General features: G+C 38.5%; 1 protein-coding gene across 2 annotated transcripts in view; it reads right to left on the bottom strand.

Annotated features, from left to right (window-relative positions):
* LOC109706439 (golgin candidate 2) overlaps positions 1–17,826 on the bottom strand; it is a 36,835-nt gene extending 19,009 nt beyond the window's left edge. The window contains exons 1-4 of one of the 2 annotated variants that reach the window (XM_020227250.1): positions 17,632–17,826; positions 16,623–17,537; positions 14,504–14,614; positions 13,000–13,059 (exon numbers count right to left, since the gene is read on the bottom strand). In XM_020227250.1, the coding sequence (XP_020082839.1) occupies positions 13,000–13,059; positions 14,504–14,614; positions 16,623–17,537; positions 17,632–17,685 (1,140 nt within the window). In that variant the 5' untranslated portion in view covers positions 17,686–17,826. The remainder of the gene's footprint in view (positions 1–12,999; positions 13,060–14,503; positions 14,615–16,622; positions 17,538–17,631) is intronic. The other variant, XM_020227249.1, reaches the window with a different exon arrangement.

Below are 18,029 nucleotides of genomic sequence, written 5' to 3'. Positions count from 1 at the left end.
TTTGATTCTTGATAAATACAAGCATGCTTATCTCGTTACTTTACAATTATGTTTGCTACATACCCATCTTGACATAAGTTGTTGATAGTATGCTAAACTATGTATCACAGACACTTCGGTAAACCTTGTGTGTCTGTGTCGGACATGTGCGTAGGGGTGTCAAACGGGCCGGGCCGGGCACGGCACGAGCACTGTAGCACTCATGCCGGGCCGGCCTAGCCAATTAAACCGGGTGGTGCTGGGTCTTGCTCCTGCGGCCCAATGCCCGGCACGACACGGGCCTGAGGGGATGCCCCGGGCCGGCACGGCACAGCCCAGCCCGTGTGGCCAGTACCTCCCAAGCCGGGCCCGGGCAGAGAGTTGGGTTGTACCCAACTCCCAAGGCCCCCTGCACCACCCCAACTCTTTGGGAGTTGGGTTTAGGCTTTGGGGCAACAAACCCTTGGGAGATGGGCCTATAGGACTAAAATGCCCCTCCCAACAGTCAAAAATTTGACTGTTGGGAGGGTATTTTGATCCAAAAAATTTAAAATTTTAAAATAATTTAAAATTTTAATATTTTTATAAATGTATTTTAAATTTTTAATTTTTTTTACTTATATATTATTTTAAAAAAATAATATTTTTATTTTTATTTTTAAAAATTTTAAATATTTTTAAATAAAACTAATAAAATAAAAAAGGGCTTGTTCGAAGCCCGACCCGGCCCGTACAGTCCGGACCGGGGGGCCGTGTTGGGTCGGGGTCTAAGAACTTTGGCCTGGCACGGCACGGCACGACTTTAGGGCCGGTGAAGCAGGAGCTTTAATATTATGTTTTACTTTTCAATTGTTTTATTTATTTTATTTAGTTAGTTGTCATGTGACTAGCATGTGACTTATTATTATGTTTGATGGTTAGGATTTAAAGTTAACCAATAAGTCATAATCTCGGGATGGTATTGAGTAGTACCTTGTAACCCTAATATAAAAGGGATGCAAATCAGGTTACGGCTGTTTTTTGATGATCTTTTCAATATATCTAAGGAACTACTGGTTTTTCTAAAAAACCCTAACTATTCCCTCTTTTTCATAGTCCTTGTTAGCCTACATCCGATTATTTGTTCGCTGTTTTTCCTCCCAAACTACGTCATTCTTGGTATCAGAGCCATGGTTGGACGTGGTAGAGGACGCAAAAAAGGAAATCAAGGTCAGCAAGCAGATATGGCAGAGATGCAACGTATGATTGAAGATTTGTCGCGGGCTATACAAGCCTTGCAGCGGCAGGAACCTGTGGTGGCCCGTATGGAGAATCCGGAAGGTGACCACGGCCCTGTAGACATGCTGGAAGGTAGTCTAGAGGATGAAACTAATCAAGAAGACTTTGAAAACCCCTTTCATGATTCTGGAACTGCAAGTAATGCGGTGCGAGGTGGATTGGAGGAGCGATTGCTGCGTGCCCTTGATCTAAATGGCGGTGGAATCAAGATTGAAGTTGCTGATTTCCATGGAAAGATGCACGCAGAAGATTATCTAGATTGGGAAGCTAGTATAAAGAATTATTTTGAGTGGAAACCCATGGCTGAGAATAGAAAGGTATTGTTCGTGAAGCTTAAATTGAAGGGCACTGCACTTCAATGGTGGAAGAGAGTTGAATAGCAACGTGCGCGACAAGGTAAGCCAAAAATCAGCACTTGGGAACAAATGAAAGTAAAGTTGCGAAAACAATTTTTACCAGCTGATTATACTATGGAGCAGTATGAGAAGTTCCATTCGCTGAAACAGCGGAGTATGAATGTAGAAGAGTATACCTCTGAGTTCTACAATTTATCCGTTCAAGTAGGGTTGAATGAGACAAATGAACATGTGACTTCTCATTACCTTGCTGGCCTAAACCCTTCTGTTAGGGACAAGATGGGAGTTGTTCGTTTGTTCAGTCTTGAAGATGCTCAACAATGTGCCTTGTTAGCGGAGAAGCGAGTGTGGCGATATGGTGCAAGAAAGCCCCTAGTAGGAAGAACAACAGATGCAACTCAAAGAGGCTTTGGGGCTGTCCGAAATGTTAAAGGTGAACAAACATCTCAACGAACCAGCCGAGAAACCTACGCGAATAACCGACCAACTGGAGGAGGTGCAAGTAATTTTGAACAAAATGATAAAGGAAAGACTATAGCGCGGTATGGTGCACAAAGCCATTCAAGCACCATTGCTTCTAAAAGGGGCAGCAACTCACAAATTCGGTGTTTCACTTGTGGTGAAAAGGGTCGTAACTCTTATGCATGTCCGGAACGACGAGTGAACCTAGCAAAGCTAGAGGACAAAGAATATGATGAGTTGGAGCCAATTTATGATAATTATGTGGAAGACAGTGAAGAAGTAGACGTCCATCCAGTTCAAGGGGAGTCCTTGGTGGTTCAACGAGTGATGACAGCCGCAGGTAAAGAAGAGGAAGAAGATTGGAGGCGACGTAGCATTTTTCGAACTCATGTTCTTTGTGGTGGGAAGGTGTGTGACCTAGTTATTGATAGAGGTAGTATGGAGAATGTTATTTCAAAAGATGCTGTAGAAAAATTGAAGTTGCCCGTCGAAAAACATCCTCAACCCTACAAGATCCGTTGGCTCAAGAAAGGCAATGAAATACTGGTTACATCTCGTTGTTTGGTGAGGTTCACATTAGGAGGTAATTTGGATGATGAAGCTTTGTGTGACGTTGTGCCTATGGATGTTGGTCATATACTTATGGGAAGACCTTGGTTATATGATCACGACATGGAACACCATGCTAAGCCAAACACTTATTCCTTCTATAGGGGCAACAAGAAGTATTCCTTGCATCCGTTAAAGGAAGAAGTAAAAGAACTTGCTGGTGGTTCAAAAAACAGCAAGGTTAATGGGTTTTTGTCTGCTGAACAATTTGAAATCGAGTGCCACGAAGAGGGGATTGCATATGCCTTAGTAAACCAAATAGTAAAAAGTGACCAGATTACAAAATTCCTACAACAACAACCTGAAATTCAGCAATTGTTAAAGGATTTTTCAGATCTGGTTGGTGATGACTTACCACAAGGTTTACCACCAATTAGGAGCATTCAACATGCCATCGATTTAGTTCCAGGTGCCTCTTTGCCAAATCTGCCAGCATATAGATTGTCCCCTGTACAACGGGCCGAGATGCAAAGACAAGTTGAGGAGTTGTTAGCCAAGGGTTTGGTGCGTGAAAGCAAAAGTCCATGTGCTTGTCCAGCTGTGCTAGCCCCAAAGAAAGATGGGCCTTGGAGGATGTGCGTAGATAGTCGTGCCATCAATAAAATTACTATAAAATACAGATTCCCAATCCCTCGCTTGAACGATATGCTTGATCAATTAACTGGTTCTATGATGTATACGAAGATAGACTTGAAGAGTGGGTATCACCAAATCATGTTGAGGATTGGTGATGAATGGAAGACGGCATTCAAAACACCGGATGGCTTGTATGAATGGCTAGTGATGTCGTTCGGACTCTCAAATGCACCGAGCACATTTATGCGAATCATGACTGAGGTATTGAAACCTTTCTTGAACAATTTGTTGTTGTCTATTTCGATGATATTCTAATTTATAGCCGGAGTGTGGAAGAACACTTAGTTCACTTGCGCCAAGTTTTGGAGGTACTCCAACAGGAGCAACTCTTTATAAACTTGAAAAAATGTTCTTTCATGCACCATGAGGTTGTGTTTTTGGAGTTTGTTATTTCAGCTGAAGGCATAAAACCTAATCTGGAAAAGGTGCAGGCCATTAGGGAGTGGCCTATACCACGAAACATTAAAGAAGTTCAAAGCTTCCAAGGGTTAGCTTCCTTTTATAGGAGGTTCATAAAGAATTTCAGCTCCGTTGTGAGTCCTATAACTGAATGTTTGAAGAAGGATAATTTCGAGTGGCCGAAATCAGCCCAAAGAGCCTTTGAACACATTAAGACTATGATGACTGAAGCACCAGTTCTTTCATTACCTGATTTTGAAAAACTATTTATTGTGGAGTGTGATGCATCTCATACTGGAATCGGGGCGGTTCTTAGTCAAGACGGGAAGCCAATAGAGTTTTTCAGCGAGAAACTATCCAATGCTAAACGACGTTATTCCACCTATGACATGGAGTTTTATGCTTCGGTGAGGGCTATTCAGCACTGGGAGCATTATTTGGCTTATCGAGAGTTTGTAGTTTATTCCGATCATCAAGCTTTAAGGTACTTGAGTTCTAAGAAGAAACTTAATGCACGTCATGCCAAGTGGAGTTCTTACCTTGATGAGTTCAATTTTTCATTAAAATATAAGTCAGGGGAGTCTAACATCGTGGCAGATGCACTTAGTAGGCGATCTACTCTACTAATGGTGATGAGTACTCAAGTTACAGGTTTCGAAGAGCTGAAAAATCAGTATAAAACTGATCCATATTTTAGTAAAATAATTGCTGAATTGGAAGGGCCAGCAAGACTCAAAAGTTTGCCTTACCGTTTACATGAAGGATATCTTTTCAAAGGTAACCAACTGTGCATTCCGGAAGGATCTTTGAGAGAGCAGATTGTTAGAGAACTTCATGGAAATGGCTTGGGAGGTCATTTTGGTAGAGATAAGACCATGTCAATGGTTACAGATCGCTATTTTTGGCCGAAGATGTTCAAGGATGTGGATAGGTTAGTAAAAAGGTGTTCTGCTTACCAATTTGGTAAAGGTAGTTCGCAAAATACCGGATTGTATACTCCATTACCGACACCAGATGCACCATGGATTCATTTGAGCATGGATTTTATCTTGGGACTTCCAAAGACTGCCAAAGGTAATGATTCTATCTTTGTTGTAGTGGATCGATTTTCGAAAATGGCGCATTTCATTCCTTGTTCGAAAACTTCTGATGCTACACATATTGCTGAATTATTCTTCAAAGAAGTGGTGAGACTCCATGGTGTTCCATCTTCTATTGTTTCGAATAGAGATGTCAAATTTGTGGGACACTTTTGGAGGACCTTTTGGAGAAAAATGGGGACTCATTTAAAATATTCTAGTACTTGTCATCGACAAACGGATGGACAAACTGAAGATGTTAACCGAAGTTTGGGAAATATGTTAAGATGTCTTGTTGGGAATCATGCAAAGAGTTGGGACTCGATTATTTCTCAAGCTGAATTTGCTTACAACAATTCAGTAAATAGGACAATCAAGAAGACGCCATTTGAAGCTGCATATGGACTCAAACCGCAACATGTACTTGACTTAGTTCCTTTGCCTTTAGGAGCTAGAGTTAGTGATGATGGAGAGGCATTTGCAGATCATATCCGACGAGTTCATGAGGAAGTTAAGGCTGCCTTGAAAACCAACAATGAAATTTATGCGAAAGCGGCCAATCTACATCGTCGTTTCAAGGAATTTGAGGAGGGTGATTTGGTCCTTGTGCACTTGAGGAAGGAAAGGTTTCCTAAAGGCACATACCACAAGCTCAAGTCAAGAAAATTTGGACCATGTAAAGTGTTGAAGAAAATAAGCTCAAATGCTTATTTAATTGAGCTACCACCAGATTTACAGATCCAACCCGTTTTTAATGTTTCCGATCTATATTCATTTGAGGGTTTTGACGGAGTAGTGGCTAAAATTGCATATCAGTTTCAGCAGTATCCAAATGTTCAATCCGAGGTTATTGAAGATGTTTTAGATGTTAAAGAAGTCAAATCTCGAAGGGGCAACTGGTATAGAAGATTTCTGGTGAAGTGGTTGGGCGAACCAGCTAGTGAGAGCACGTGGATAACTGAAGATGAATTAATGAAGATTGATTCAGACATGTATGATGAAGTCGTGAAGGTGTTCTCATCGGAGTTGATTTTTCCAAGCCAAGGAGATTGACGCAGGAGCTTTAATATTATGTTTTACTTTTCAATTGTTTTATTTATTTTATTTAGTTAGTTGTCATGTGACCAGCATGTGACTTATTTTTATGTTTGATGGTTAGGATTTAAAGTTAGCCAATAAGTCATAATCAAGGGCTGGTATTGAATAGTACCTTGTAACCCCAATATAAAAGGGATGCAAATCAGGTTACGGCTGTTTTTTGATGATCTTTTCAATATATCTAAGGAACTAGTGGTTTTTCTAAAAAACCCTAACTATTCCATCTTTTCATAGTCTTTGTTAGCCTACATCCGATTATTTGTTCGTTGTTTTTCCTCCCAAACTACGTCAGCCGGGTTGTGCCGGGCTGGCCTTCGGCCCGTTTCGGCCCGGGTAAATGTGGGCCGTGCAGGGCCGGCACGGCCCACATTACATCCCTACATGTGCGTGTCCGTGTCGGACTCGTGTCCAACACAGACACGCCATGGACGCATATTCGATGCAGGTTCATAGCGCATCTCATTGAAAAATATATATTTTTTATTTTACTTTTTTTATGCATATTGTAACACACTGAACTTTAGCAAATTGCAAGGTTCGAGTGTTTGATCTATGTTCTGAGTTTTTCCAGATATTCTGGAGGGTCGTAGACAGTGTTCCGACCTATAACTCGCATCCCGAGGAGCGAGGGTGAAAACTTAGTGCCAAAGTCCCAAAAATGTGGAAGTTGGGCTGCTTTCGGGTTTGCCTCTGCAGAGCAGAGTACCGGTACTGCATCGGGCGGGTACCGGTACTGGAGGTGGTACCGGTACTGCATCGGGCTAGTACCGGTACCCAGTGTATTTTCTTGCCAACCCGAGGCTCGGGTTTGCTCAGACTGCTGCTTGGTATCGGTACTCTTTTCCGCGTACCGATACGCACTGCAGTTCGCAGACTGCTTGTTTTGAGGGGTGTTTTTATAATTGTAGCAACACTATAAAGCATCCCACACCCCCCTTGTGTTCCCTGAGCTTGGAACCAGGGGAGATCAAGGTAAGGTTGCTCTCCTCTTCCCCTCTTTCATTCCCTTTCATTTTTGTTGGAATTTTTTAGGATTAATCACCTCTTTTTGCTTCTTTTTGCTTCTTGGTGCTATTTCCATCATGAGAAAAGTCTTGGAGCTTGGATTGGAGCTTGTTGGAGGAGAGATCTTCAACCCTAGCTCATTCCAAGTTTAGTTTGAAGCTTCTAAAGAGGTTAGTAGCTTGTTTCCCTCATTTAATCCATGTTTTGGTGGATTTTTCATGATGAAAACCTAGAAATGGAAATCTAGGATTTTATTTGGGGATTTTTGATTTGCGGCTTTTGGGGCTTAATTGATAGGTGTAGAACCTTCATTTGGGTTGGATTAGAAGGGTTTTAGCTCTCATTTGGAGATTGAGAAAGATTTTCACCATACAAGGTGAAGTTTTGCCCTTTTCTTGGGTTGGTTAAAGTTTGATCTTTGGGGTATTCGTTCGTTGCGTCTAACCCTTGTCGAATTTCCATTAGGGAGCCAGGAGGCTAGTGGACAGCTTCTTTTGCGCGAACAAAGGGTTCCGAGGAGCTCTTGGTGTGTTTGACCTCACCGAAATAGGTGAAATCCCCCCTGTTATTTTCCTTGTTCTAAAAATAGAAATACATGCATATTCATGCTAGATAGAGCATATGTGAATTTTAGAATGCTTAAAATACATGTGTTATGTTTTATGAAAAATTGCCTCTATGTAGTAGAGAGAGATATGTGCATTGTAGCTATGCATATGGTTAGCATTCTATTTTATGGTTTGGAATCATGTTTCATGCAATGAAAAGGACGAGAATAACATGCTCTTGGACTTAGAACTCTTGTGTGACATAGTGGACAAAAATGCCATAAAGGGGCATTCAACATAGTAAATGTTTAACTTCTACAAGATGACATAGTGATAGACCTTTGGGGTCACTAGCTCTTATACCATATTTTAGATATGATGACATTGGACTTGAGATGGATGATTACACTTTCTTGCCATTATGCTCATTTGCACATGCTTGTGAGGGTCGCTCCCCACAAGCCGGCACTTCGGAGATAGCTATCGCGACATAAGCTCGCCCGTGCAGGATTGGACGCCGAAATGGGATGCCGTGGGGGAGGCTCATTCCTAGGGTGGGAATGTTGACTACCACGGGGCCATTAGGCACGGCGCAAGTCGGACTACCAACGGGTAGGTCCTATATGAACTGAACATTATGGAACTAAAATGCAAAGTGGACATTAGACAGATTAGTAAACATTGACATTTTACTAGTTGTACTTGTGGACATCATGTTGGTTATACTTGTGCATATTCATATTAGAATCGCATGTATATTTGTGGAAATTCATGCTAAAGTAGAGGCATAGTAGTTAGTAAGTTTAATTCATGTTTTATATACATGTTGTTCTTTCCCTTTAAAAGTTGAACGTACTACTTTTGCTTTTTTTAGCCAAGTGGTGCATTTCGCTGAGGTCTGCAATTGCCCACTGGGAACTATTGATTAATAGTTCTCACGGCCCCTATTTTGTTGTTTTCTTACAGAGCCTTCCATCCTGGGTGAGACTCGAGATCGCGGTAAAGGGATCGCTACTAGCTAGATAGCGAGGAGTACTTGATCTAGGTGGTTCATGTCTCTATTTTTTGTATTATTGTAGAGAGAGAGTTTTGTATCCATGTATAGAGACCCCCACTATTGTATCTTTAGCACTTGTATTTTGGGATTTTATAGTGTACTACCTTATGATTTATGTTAGTGGATTAGTTCTTATATTTACTTCCTTATTCTAGAATCTAGTTGTTGTATACTCTGATACTTCTAGATGCGCATTTATTGTTGTTTATTTCTCGCTTGGTTGTAGACGCCTTATATGTTGTAGGCATATGGCGGGTCTGGGCACGCACAGGGCGGGCTTCCGGGGCGTGACAGATGTAATAAAGATGATAAATATTTTAGCTTTTTGATAAATGCACATCAATTTTTTGGATAATAAATTGTGTGGTGGAGAATTTATTTTCTTGAAATATATGAACTATCAATAAAAATTTTATTAATTTTCATTCGTATGAGAACTGTAACAATATTTTAACAAAATTAATACTTTATATATAATAAATATATACAATTTTATCAATAATATTATATTTTATTAGCGGTGTCCATGCCATGTCTATATCCTAATTTTTCAAAAGCTATCGAGTCGTCTTGTTTCCTGTGTCCTATATTCGTGCCCGTGACGCCTAGATACTAAATGGCTCCCTATTTTATGCCTAGCACATGGAACATGCTAAATATAACTAGTTAGTGAACTTTGAAGCCTTGATCTTATGCATTGGATTATAGCTTACAAATATATGCCATTGTAGCACTCTCATAATTAAGGTTTGCAACCTTGCAGTTGGGCCCTCCAAAGCAGATATGTGTGACCGAGTCTTAGGTGTCAAGCCAATAGCAATAGGCCAGGTCTTGCTAACAAGGCAATGAAAAAGCAAGCTTGACTAGGTCTTATATAACAGGTCAATATGCACATGATTCTTTGGAACGCATTCCCACCCTTGTTTATATAGGGATAATAGTTTCAATTATTATTGCTATGTCTCTCTTTAAGTTTTGTCTATTACTACTTGCTTACTATTGACCTAATAAGCACGACTCATCTCTCCCGACCGACTGTACTCGCTACAAAACTTCATTAGGTTCTCACGCCTTCCTACTGAAATATCAGATCTAGCCGATAAGAACAGGTCGTGAGCAACCACGTGGCGAGGTTTTGCAAGATTGAAGTGGCTTGGCAAGATTTTTGCAAGATAATGTGGATATATATATATATATATATAGAGAGAGAGAGAGAGAGAGAGAGAATTGAGCCGGAATGCTATCGGTAGCAAACGGGCTCCAAATTTCAAATCTTTCCAACACCATTGGCCTAATGATCAAAGGGTTTCAAAATTTGTAATTTTAATGGTTGATATAAGACATTTTCTTGTTTAACGGCATAAAGATATCCAAATCAATTGAATTTTGGTTAGAAAATTCTTTAAACCATTTAGAACAAGATCTATACTCCTGATCTTGATTACAAGACTCCTATCATCACTTTCTAAAGGATATTCATTTTCAGCCGTTGATTTTTGTGCCTACTTGGGGCATGTTTGTTTCACCGAAACTAGACTTCGGGTTGAAGTGGACTTTGAGTTGAAGTGGAGTTCGGTGAAAACTACTTTTCCGCTGTTTAATTGTAATTATGAAAGTGAAGTTTCATTAATTTTGCTGTTTGTTTGGTAGGAAGTGTATGATATAAAACTATAATTTATATATAAATAATAATTATTTTAATAAATAATTATATTTTTATATAATTAAAATTTAATTTAAAAGAACTAAATTATTTTTTTATACATAAATTATAGTAATACAATAATAAAATTATAAAGTAAAAAATATTAATACTTAATTAATTAATTTTTATTATATTTTAATTGTACAAACTAAATAAAAAAATATTAAAATTTAACTGATGAATTTTTATCATATTTTAAATATACCAACTGAATAAAAGAGCAACTAGTAATATAATTAAATATATATTTAAATAGAACTATCTTTATCTATTATATTATTTTATTATTTTTTCTTCACCTCTCTTCACCGTAATTGACTTCGGCCCATCGTGGGCCGAAGTCAATTACGCCGTTTGAGGTTAACTAGAGTTTCGACCGTAACTTTCTTACGGCAAACCAAACAGCAGAAGTGACCGTTTATGGCGAAAACAACTTCCCTCTGATGGATAAGAGAACAATATCGAAAAAACATAAAATTTGGTTTCTTAATGCTTCAAGTGGTATAGATCATGTTCAACGGTGTCGATCGTCAATTTGGGGGTTCCATCATCGAAAACAAATGAGTAGCAACGGAGCCCGTTTGCTACCGATAGCATTCTAGCTCAACTCTATACATATATATATATATATATATGAGGCAATTGCTTATATACCCCTGAAAAGTTCTCGACTTTCTGATTTACCCCTCTTAGAAGGCTAATATTGAAAACTCTTTTTACGTTCCAACCTATTTCAAATATACCCCTAAAGTTAAATTTTGTTAATGAACTGCTAGCAATAATTGTCATCTCTATGAATTTACTATTTTGCCCTTTCAAATATATCCTTCTACCATCACCGACTTTTCTTATTTGCCCTTAAATTAGGGGCACAAAAAGTATTTTAATTTTTGATCTTTTCAGATATATCCTTCTACCATCACCAACATTTCTTATTTGCCCTTAAGTTAAGAGCAAAAGAGGCATTTTGATTTTTTTTTAACTCTGATAGATATTTAACTCACGTTTAACCCAAGTAAACTTAACGGATGGTAACTGTAAGAGTCTTTTGGAATAACGGAGGAACATATGAGTATATTGGAAAGAAAAAAAAATAGGGGTAAAGGGTATATATGCAATTATCCCTATATATATATATATATATATATATAGAGAGAGAGAGAGAGAGAGTAGGGAACAATACTGTTACGAGGACGGGCTTTTATACTCATAAGTCCTTTCAATGATAGAGCTTCCAAATCGATGATCCATACCGCTAAACATGATCTAGAGCATTTAAAATTTCTAAAAAATGAATTTTGTTATTTTTTGAAATTATAACAAAGTCCATTAAGCAGGTAAAAAATAAATGGTCAAAATTGAACAACCTCCTAAAAATAGAGGATCAAAATTTGAATTTATGATCCGCATTATTGATCTTTGTTTAGATAGTGAATAAAATTTTCTATCAAGAATTCAGCCAATTCCGATTCTTTTACACCGTTAAACTAGAAAGCAACCCATACCGACCGTTAAAATTTTGTCAATTTTGAGATTTTTTTTTTATTCTAAAATAAATGATGTCGAAAAATTATAAAATTCGGTTTCGAAAAGTTTCAAATGATTTAGATTATGTTTAATGGTATGAATTGTCGATTTAGAAGCTTTATTATCTAAAACGACTTATGAGTACGAAGGCACATCGTANGCATAGTAATTCTACTATATATACATATATAAAAGAGTCGAAATAGAAATAAAATGATAATGGTACAACAATATATAGAGTATTCTAGCTCTATATATATATATATATATATATATATAGAGTCCGGCTGGGATACTATCGATAGCACCAAGAGCTTGGTGCTATCGAGTTTTCTACCGTTAGATTTAACCCTTTGATTATTTTTACCCGTTAGATTATACTATTCAACCAACCACCCACTCAATCCTAGGGGGCCCACATCATCCTAACTGCACATTTCTCAATCCAATGGCTAAAAAACTAATAGCACCAATAGCATGATGCTATTAATAGTATTCCAGCCTAGCTCTACATATATATATATATATATAACAAATATTGAGACTAAAAAGGATGTGATAAAATTTGTAAGAACTAAATAAAATTTATGTCTATAGAGCTAAATCAAATTTTAGATTCCATCCCAGTATATTTATTATTTAACAGTCGCACTTTACAAAGTATAAAATTTTGTGAGCAGATTGTTAGACGCCTTGCACATACAGGGGAATTCTAACCATGCAGCAGGTCTATCACGCGCCAGTTGGTCTTCCGCTCCGGGGCGTGACATTAAATAATATAAATCAAGATAAAATCCACAAAAATCTGAATTATGCCAATTATAAATCAATTTCATCCGGTCATCATCATTTCTTTGTTAGGATAAACATGTTCCCTGATGATCGGTACATATACTATGACATCATTTGACATTGGCATGCAACCCATGGACACAGCATGACCAGCACATACCATCATGTGACAAATATGCAATCCATGCTACGAGTTACTTGTTATAACATTCTATATACAAATTACTAACTTGCAACATTAAGCATGTATACAAAAACATAATGAAACCAAGAAGTAATCATAGTCAAGAAAAAATGGGGAAAAATTATAAACAGTCAAAAAACTAAAATCTATCATCACATTTATTGTCCAACTAGAAAATTTCTCCAAGTAGAGACAAACTAAGATGAGAAACTTCAGAAGCACCAAAATAAGTTATGGGAGCTAAAACACAAGTTAGAGAATCTAATCGTGGAAACGAATACATACTTCTACTTCTAGATTCCATTGAGCTGCTGCAAGAGACTTGGCAAGATCTGCATTCACAGCCTGCAAATAAATTCTTCTGTTCGTAAGAAACTGACTTTTCCAGTTAGGGCCCGTTTGGATCCTCGTAAAACAGCTCCGAAAAATATTTTCGGTTGAAAAACTTTTTTTCTATCGTTCGGTTGTCCGTAAAAGATCTTTTAGGAAAATTTATTTTACATATTCTCAGAAAACAAGCCATTTTCGTTTTCCGCTCGCGTCGGGCGGAAAACGAAAACCCCCAGGTTGAAAAATCGGGGTGCACAGGCTATTAACACGCGGTCCACGAGGTGAACTTTCCCTCGTGGACCGCGTGAAGGAGAGTCCACGAGGAACCGCCCCGTGGACTCTCTCTCTCTCATTCATAATGTATTTAATATATNTTTATAAATATTATTTATAAATATATAGTGATTTATTTTATAGTACTAAATGTAATATACTATTATGTATTATATTATATACTTATTATATAATAAATATTCTAAATTATATAGTATAATAATTATTGTCTATTAATAATATATAATATATATAATAATAAAAAGAATATATAATAGTTTTTTATTTACTTTTCTTTTTTTTTTATTCTTTCAACCAAACAACCGTAAATATATAATATATTTATTAATATCTCTAAATATATAACTCTTATATATTATGTAATATAGTTATTATAATTTTAAATATATTTAATCTATAAATAAAAATTATAATAATATATTAATAATATAAAATAAAAAATATATTAAATAGTTTTTCATCAATTTTTTTCCTTTCAAACAAACAACAGTCATGGAAAAGTATTTTTCTTTTCCTACAAACCAAACACTAAAGACATAAAACTTTTTTTCCACCGAAAATTTTTTTTCCACGGAAAATTTTTTTTCCACAGTTTTACGTGGAACCAAACACACCCTTAGGGGTGAGCACAATTCACCTCTAACCATACAACCAACCCGAACCTTCAGTTGGTTCAGTTCAGTTTTATATGTACTTTAGTTCAGTCTGGTTTTAAAAATTGAAAACTGAAAACCAAATAGACCGAATTAATCAAAATTTAATAACTTAACTAGAGGCGTTAATCATTATTATCTTTAGATTAAAAATTTTCACATAAAATTAATCATGATTATATCTTATTTTTAGTAGTTTAAAAAGATTTTAAGCCAAACAAAAATATTTTATTGAAACCAAATTAACCAAACCGAACCGAACAGAACCTCCTGAATTATTTCAGTTTGGTACGGTTCAGTTCAGTTAATACTTCTAATTTGGTTCGGCTCAGTTAAAAGAATTGCAAAAACTGAACCGAACCGCCAGATGCTCACCCCTACTTCCAGTACTCATAGAAACTGAAACCAACTCTTATGATCAGATCAAAAGAAGCGCTTAAAAATACCAAAGATTGAGCTGAGATAAAACAGAAGTGATAAGTCATTTCAAAAAATATAGCTAGCACAAGCACCTCAAGCCTAGCCACGCGAGCGAAAGCCTCCATTCTAGTGCTATTGTGTTTCTGCTTCTCTATCTCCACGGCCTCCATAGTTTCAATCATACTAGTCTGCAGCTCTGAAGCCTGCCAGGAACCAATACATTGATACTTTTTACAACAAAGCTGATGAAAGTAAATATTACAGTATCATGAAACACAAGGATTCTTGATGTCAAAAAGAGAGAAAAATGATACAAACTCTTATTTGCCTTGGCCAAAAATTGGCACTTGGCAAATATGTCAAACCCTGGTTAACAATTGAACTTGAGTACGAAGTCTTACTATAAGAAACATGGTTACATAAATAGGAAGCAACAAATGTAAAGTTTCAGTATTGGAAAAAAGATTTAAGCCAGCAAGAGGAAGACTGATAACGATGATCAAGCTAAATAAATGGTGATGGTCTTCGTCTCCAGAAAATATTAATTTCAACAGAAATTAGCACTAGAACATTGTACTCAGCTCTGTTCAGACAATACACATAACTAGGCACAATGTCTTATACTTTTGTACAGTCATGAATCAAGATGGATTTCTTTTCTCCGAAATCTGGATAAACAACAAAGGAAAAGGACTGTACCTCTAGCAGTTCTTTCTCCAAAATTAAATAGCGGTTCCCAAGTCATAAGTTGTGCCTATACATGATATTTAACTAGAATGTTGGAAAGAGTACCTATGCTGCATAAATTAGACACTTCTCAATACTCAAACAACCCCGAGTCCACTTTCTGCCAAGACCATTTGGCTTGGCTAGAGTTTCCAAAACTACTATTCCAATCTACTAAATCCCCCAGTAGCTTCTTGCTAATTCACATGCAAAGAACCCAATAGGAGTTCCTAGATTTGAGGAAAGACAAGCCCAAGGAAAAGAAAATGCCATGCAGGTACAACCTGGGACTTAATTCCTTTTAGTGTAATAATTCAGCCCTCCATCTATGTAGGAAATTTTGTCAATTACGTTTCCAGAAGAAAAGCTATGTGGTGAGGATAAGGATATGGCCAATCAGGATCAAATATATAAAGATAACATAGCACTTCAGATTAATATTTGGTCAATCATGAATTTAGCCTTTTTCTTTATTTGATGTGAAATTTAGACCTTGATATTAGCACGAAACTGTATTTCTCTTTTTAGCAGTAACGTGAAGAAATAAAGTAAGGGGGTATCACATACTATGCTAGTAGCAACATACTAATACTATATTATACGATACTACAATGCTTTTCAGTCAACCACAGAGAACTCATTACACTCAATAGTTGCTTATAAATTTTTAATTGACCATTATATTACCTGCCGGTTGTGACTCATTGACCACCTCCAACAAAAACGAGGTTGTGACCCATCTTCTTTGGAAGGTTATCAAAACTTTTCAAAAGACACACTTCTGTATAATCAGCACTGCACCTGACCATTGACCATCACCTCTCCACAAACCCCATAGACTGCAACATGAATCTATTTGATCGCTAGCTCCCAACCAGTTGATCCCTGTCTCCTAACTGTTCAACATATCTCAGGACTCAGAATACTTGAGAGAACATAGATTATACACTTAGGTTCAATCCTAACCTAGCTACTTCGTAGTCCTAACAACCTTGGTCAACCCAAACGTCCTATAGTTACTTTCTTTATCACCGGGGTTCAAACCCTCAAGTAGAGAATGAAACCGAGCCAAATATGCGTTAAGCAGCTCTTGCAAGCTGTAGCAAATAATAGTACAAAGAAACTCTATTGGTTATCTTGACTTTTTATCATCTAATGTCTGGGAATTCTAGGCATTGTTGATGTACGATTTGAAATTATCGGAATTAAACTCCAGTATTGGCGCGTAAGTTTTATCGTTCCAGCTCAAGAGCAGGAAATGTAAAAGCCTGCAGTGAGCGGAAATGGTGATGCAACCAACTTGTTCTGCCAAAGTTTTTAATCAAAGCATATAGCCATCAAATAGCTATGAACTAGAATCTCCAATGTTCTTCCTGATTTTTTATTGTTCAGATAATTTGCTATTAATTATGACAGTTGAAGGTTCAACATCAGCGGAACAGATAATTAAGAGAATAATAGAGAAGATAAGAAGGAGATATCTACCTCTTGAGCTTGCTCCTTCTCTCGCTCCTCAAGCATTTTCTCCAAGCTGTGCTTCTCGCCCTCAAGCCGCGCGACAGTTTCCTCACGTTCTTTGATTGCCTCTGCTGCAACAGCCGCCATTCGCTCCGCCATCAACTGCTCCCGCCGCCGCCTCCTTTCCTCCCTCCTCTGCCTCTCCTCCTCCGAATCCGTTGTTGACCCGGAATCGCTCCCCGAGTCAGATTCACTGCCGGAAGACAAAGGACTCCTCATCTTCTCATCACTCTCAGTCACTGCTTTGGATTCACCACTCTTTTCCCCCTTCGGCGGGGGGTCTTCCTTCAAAGCACCAATAGGTCCTTCTTGATTCAATGCGCTAGATGACGATCGTCGCAACAATGAGACTCCGCTGGAGGGAGATTCATCGTCATTCGAGGCGCTCTTACTTGCCGCACCTTCGGTGCCGACATCCGATCGCCGCCGCTCACTCGCGACTGCAGTCGCCTGCCCTCGACGGATTCCCTTCTGGCAGGGAAGAAAGGGGATAGCAGCCTTCTTCGCACCCCCATCAGATCGAGCAGTCGCCGCTGCCGTAGCTGCCGTTGCCGATGAGGAAGCAATTGGCTTAGAAGAAGATCTGAGGAGCTCCGTCCAATCATCGTCGGCGTCGGCGGGGACATGGCCGCTTGAGGAGGGCCTCTCGGCTAGGGGCGAAGGCGAAGGCGAAGGCGAAGCCGAAGGCGAGGGGGAGGGGGAAGGCAGCGGAGGAGGGGAGGAGAGTTTCTTGGGGAGCTGGCGTCTGAGAGGAGGAGCGGGATCGATCCGCTTGGGGATGTCTTCTTCGCCGCCGCCGCCTAAAGAGGAGCGGTCGGAGGGGTCGGAGGGGCTTCGAGGGCCGTCGGTCTTGCGAAGGGTCTCGGCTGCCTGCTGATCGATCTGGACTCGATAGAATGGTAAGAGAAATTGCAAAAGGATATAAGGAAAGAGAAAAAAAACTGGAGGACGTTGTATGGTATTGGGATGTGCTTGCCTGTTGGAGAAAAGTTTCGGCGACCTTGAGCTTGGAGGAGATCCAGCCGGCCATGGCTTTCTGGTTTGTCGAACACGTTCGCAATGCTCGCAGGGAAAATAAATGCGCAAGGCTTGGATTTGGAAGTATGTAATTTGGCCGGTACAAACGCTTCGAGGAAGGTTAAGTAAACGAGACGCCGCCGGTGCTGTAGGATTACAATTTTGGGGGTTTGTACACTCGTAGTCTGTTCTGTTAAATTTTGGAAAGTAATTCAGATTGGAAGCCCTTGACTAATTAACAGCTAATAATTATATAAATTTATTAAAGTTGATAAATTTTTAATATAAGTAATATAAAATTTAAATTTAAAAAATGACAAAATTTGAGGATCTCAATAAAAAAAAAAAGTGAGGGGC

The sequence above is a fragment of the Ananas comosus genome, linkage group 2, assembly GCF_001540865.1.
Source record: "Ananas comosus cultivar F153 linkage group 2, ASM154086v1, whole genome shotgun sequence".
In the NCBI taxonomy this organism is placed as follows: Eukaryota; Viridiplantae; Streptophyta; class Magnoliopsida; order Poales; family Bromeliaceae; genus Ananas; species Ananas comosus.
The sequence above is the reverse complement of the archived record's forward strand: the minus strand, read 5'-3'. Positions and strand labels throughout refer to the sequence as shown.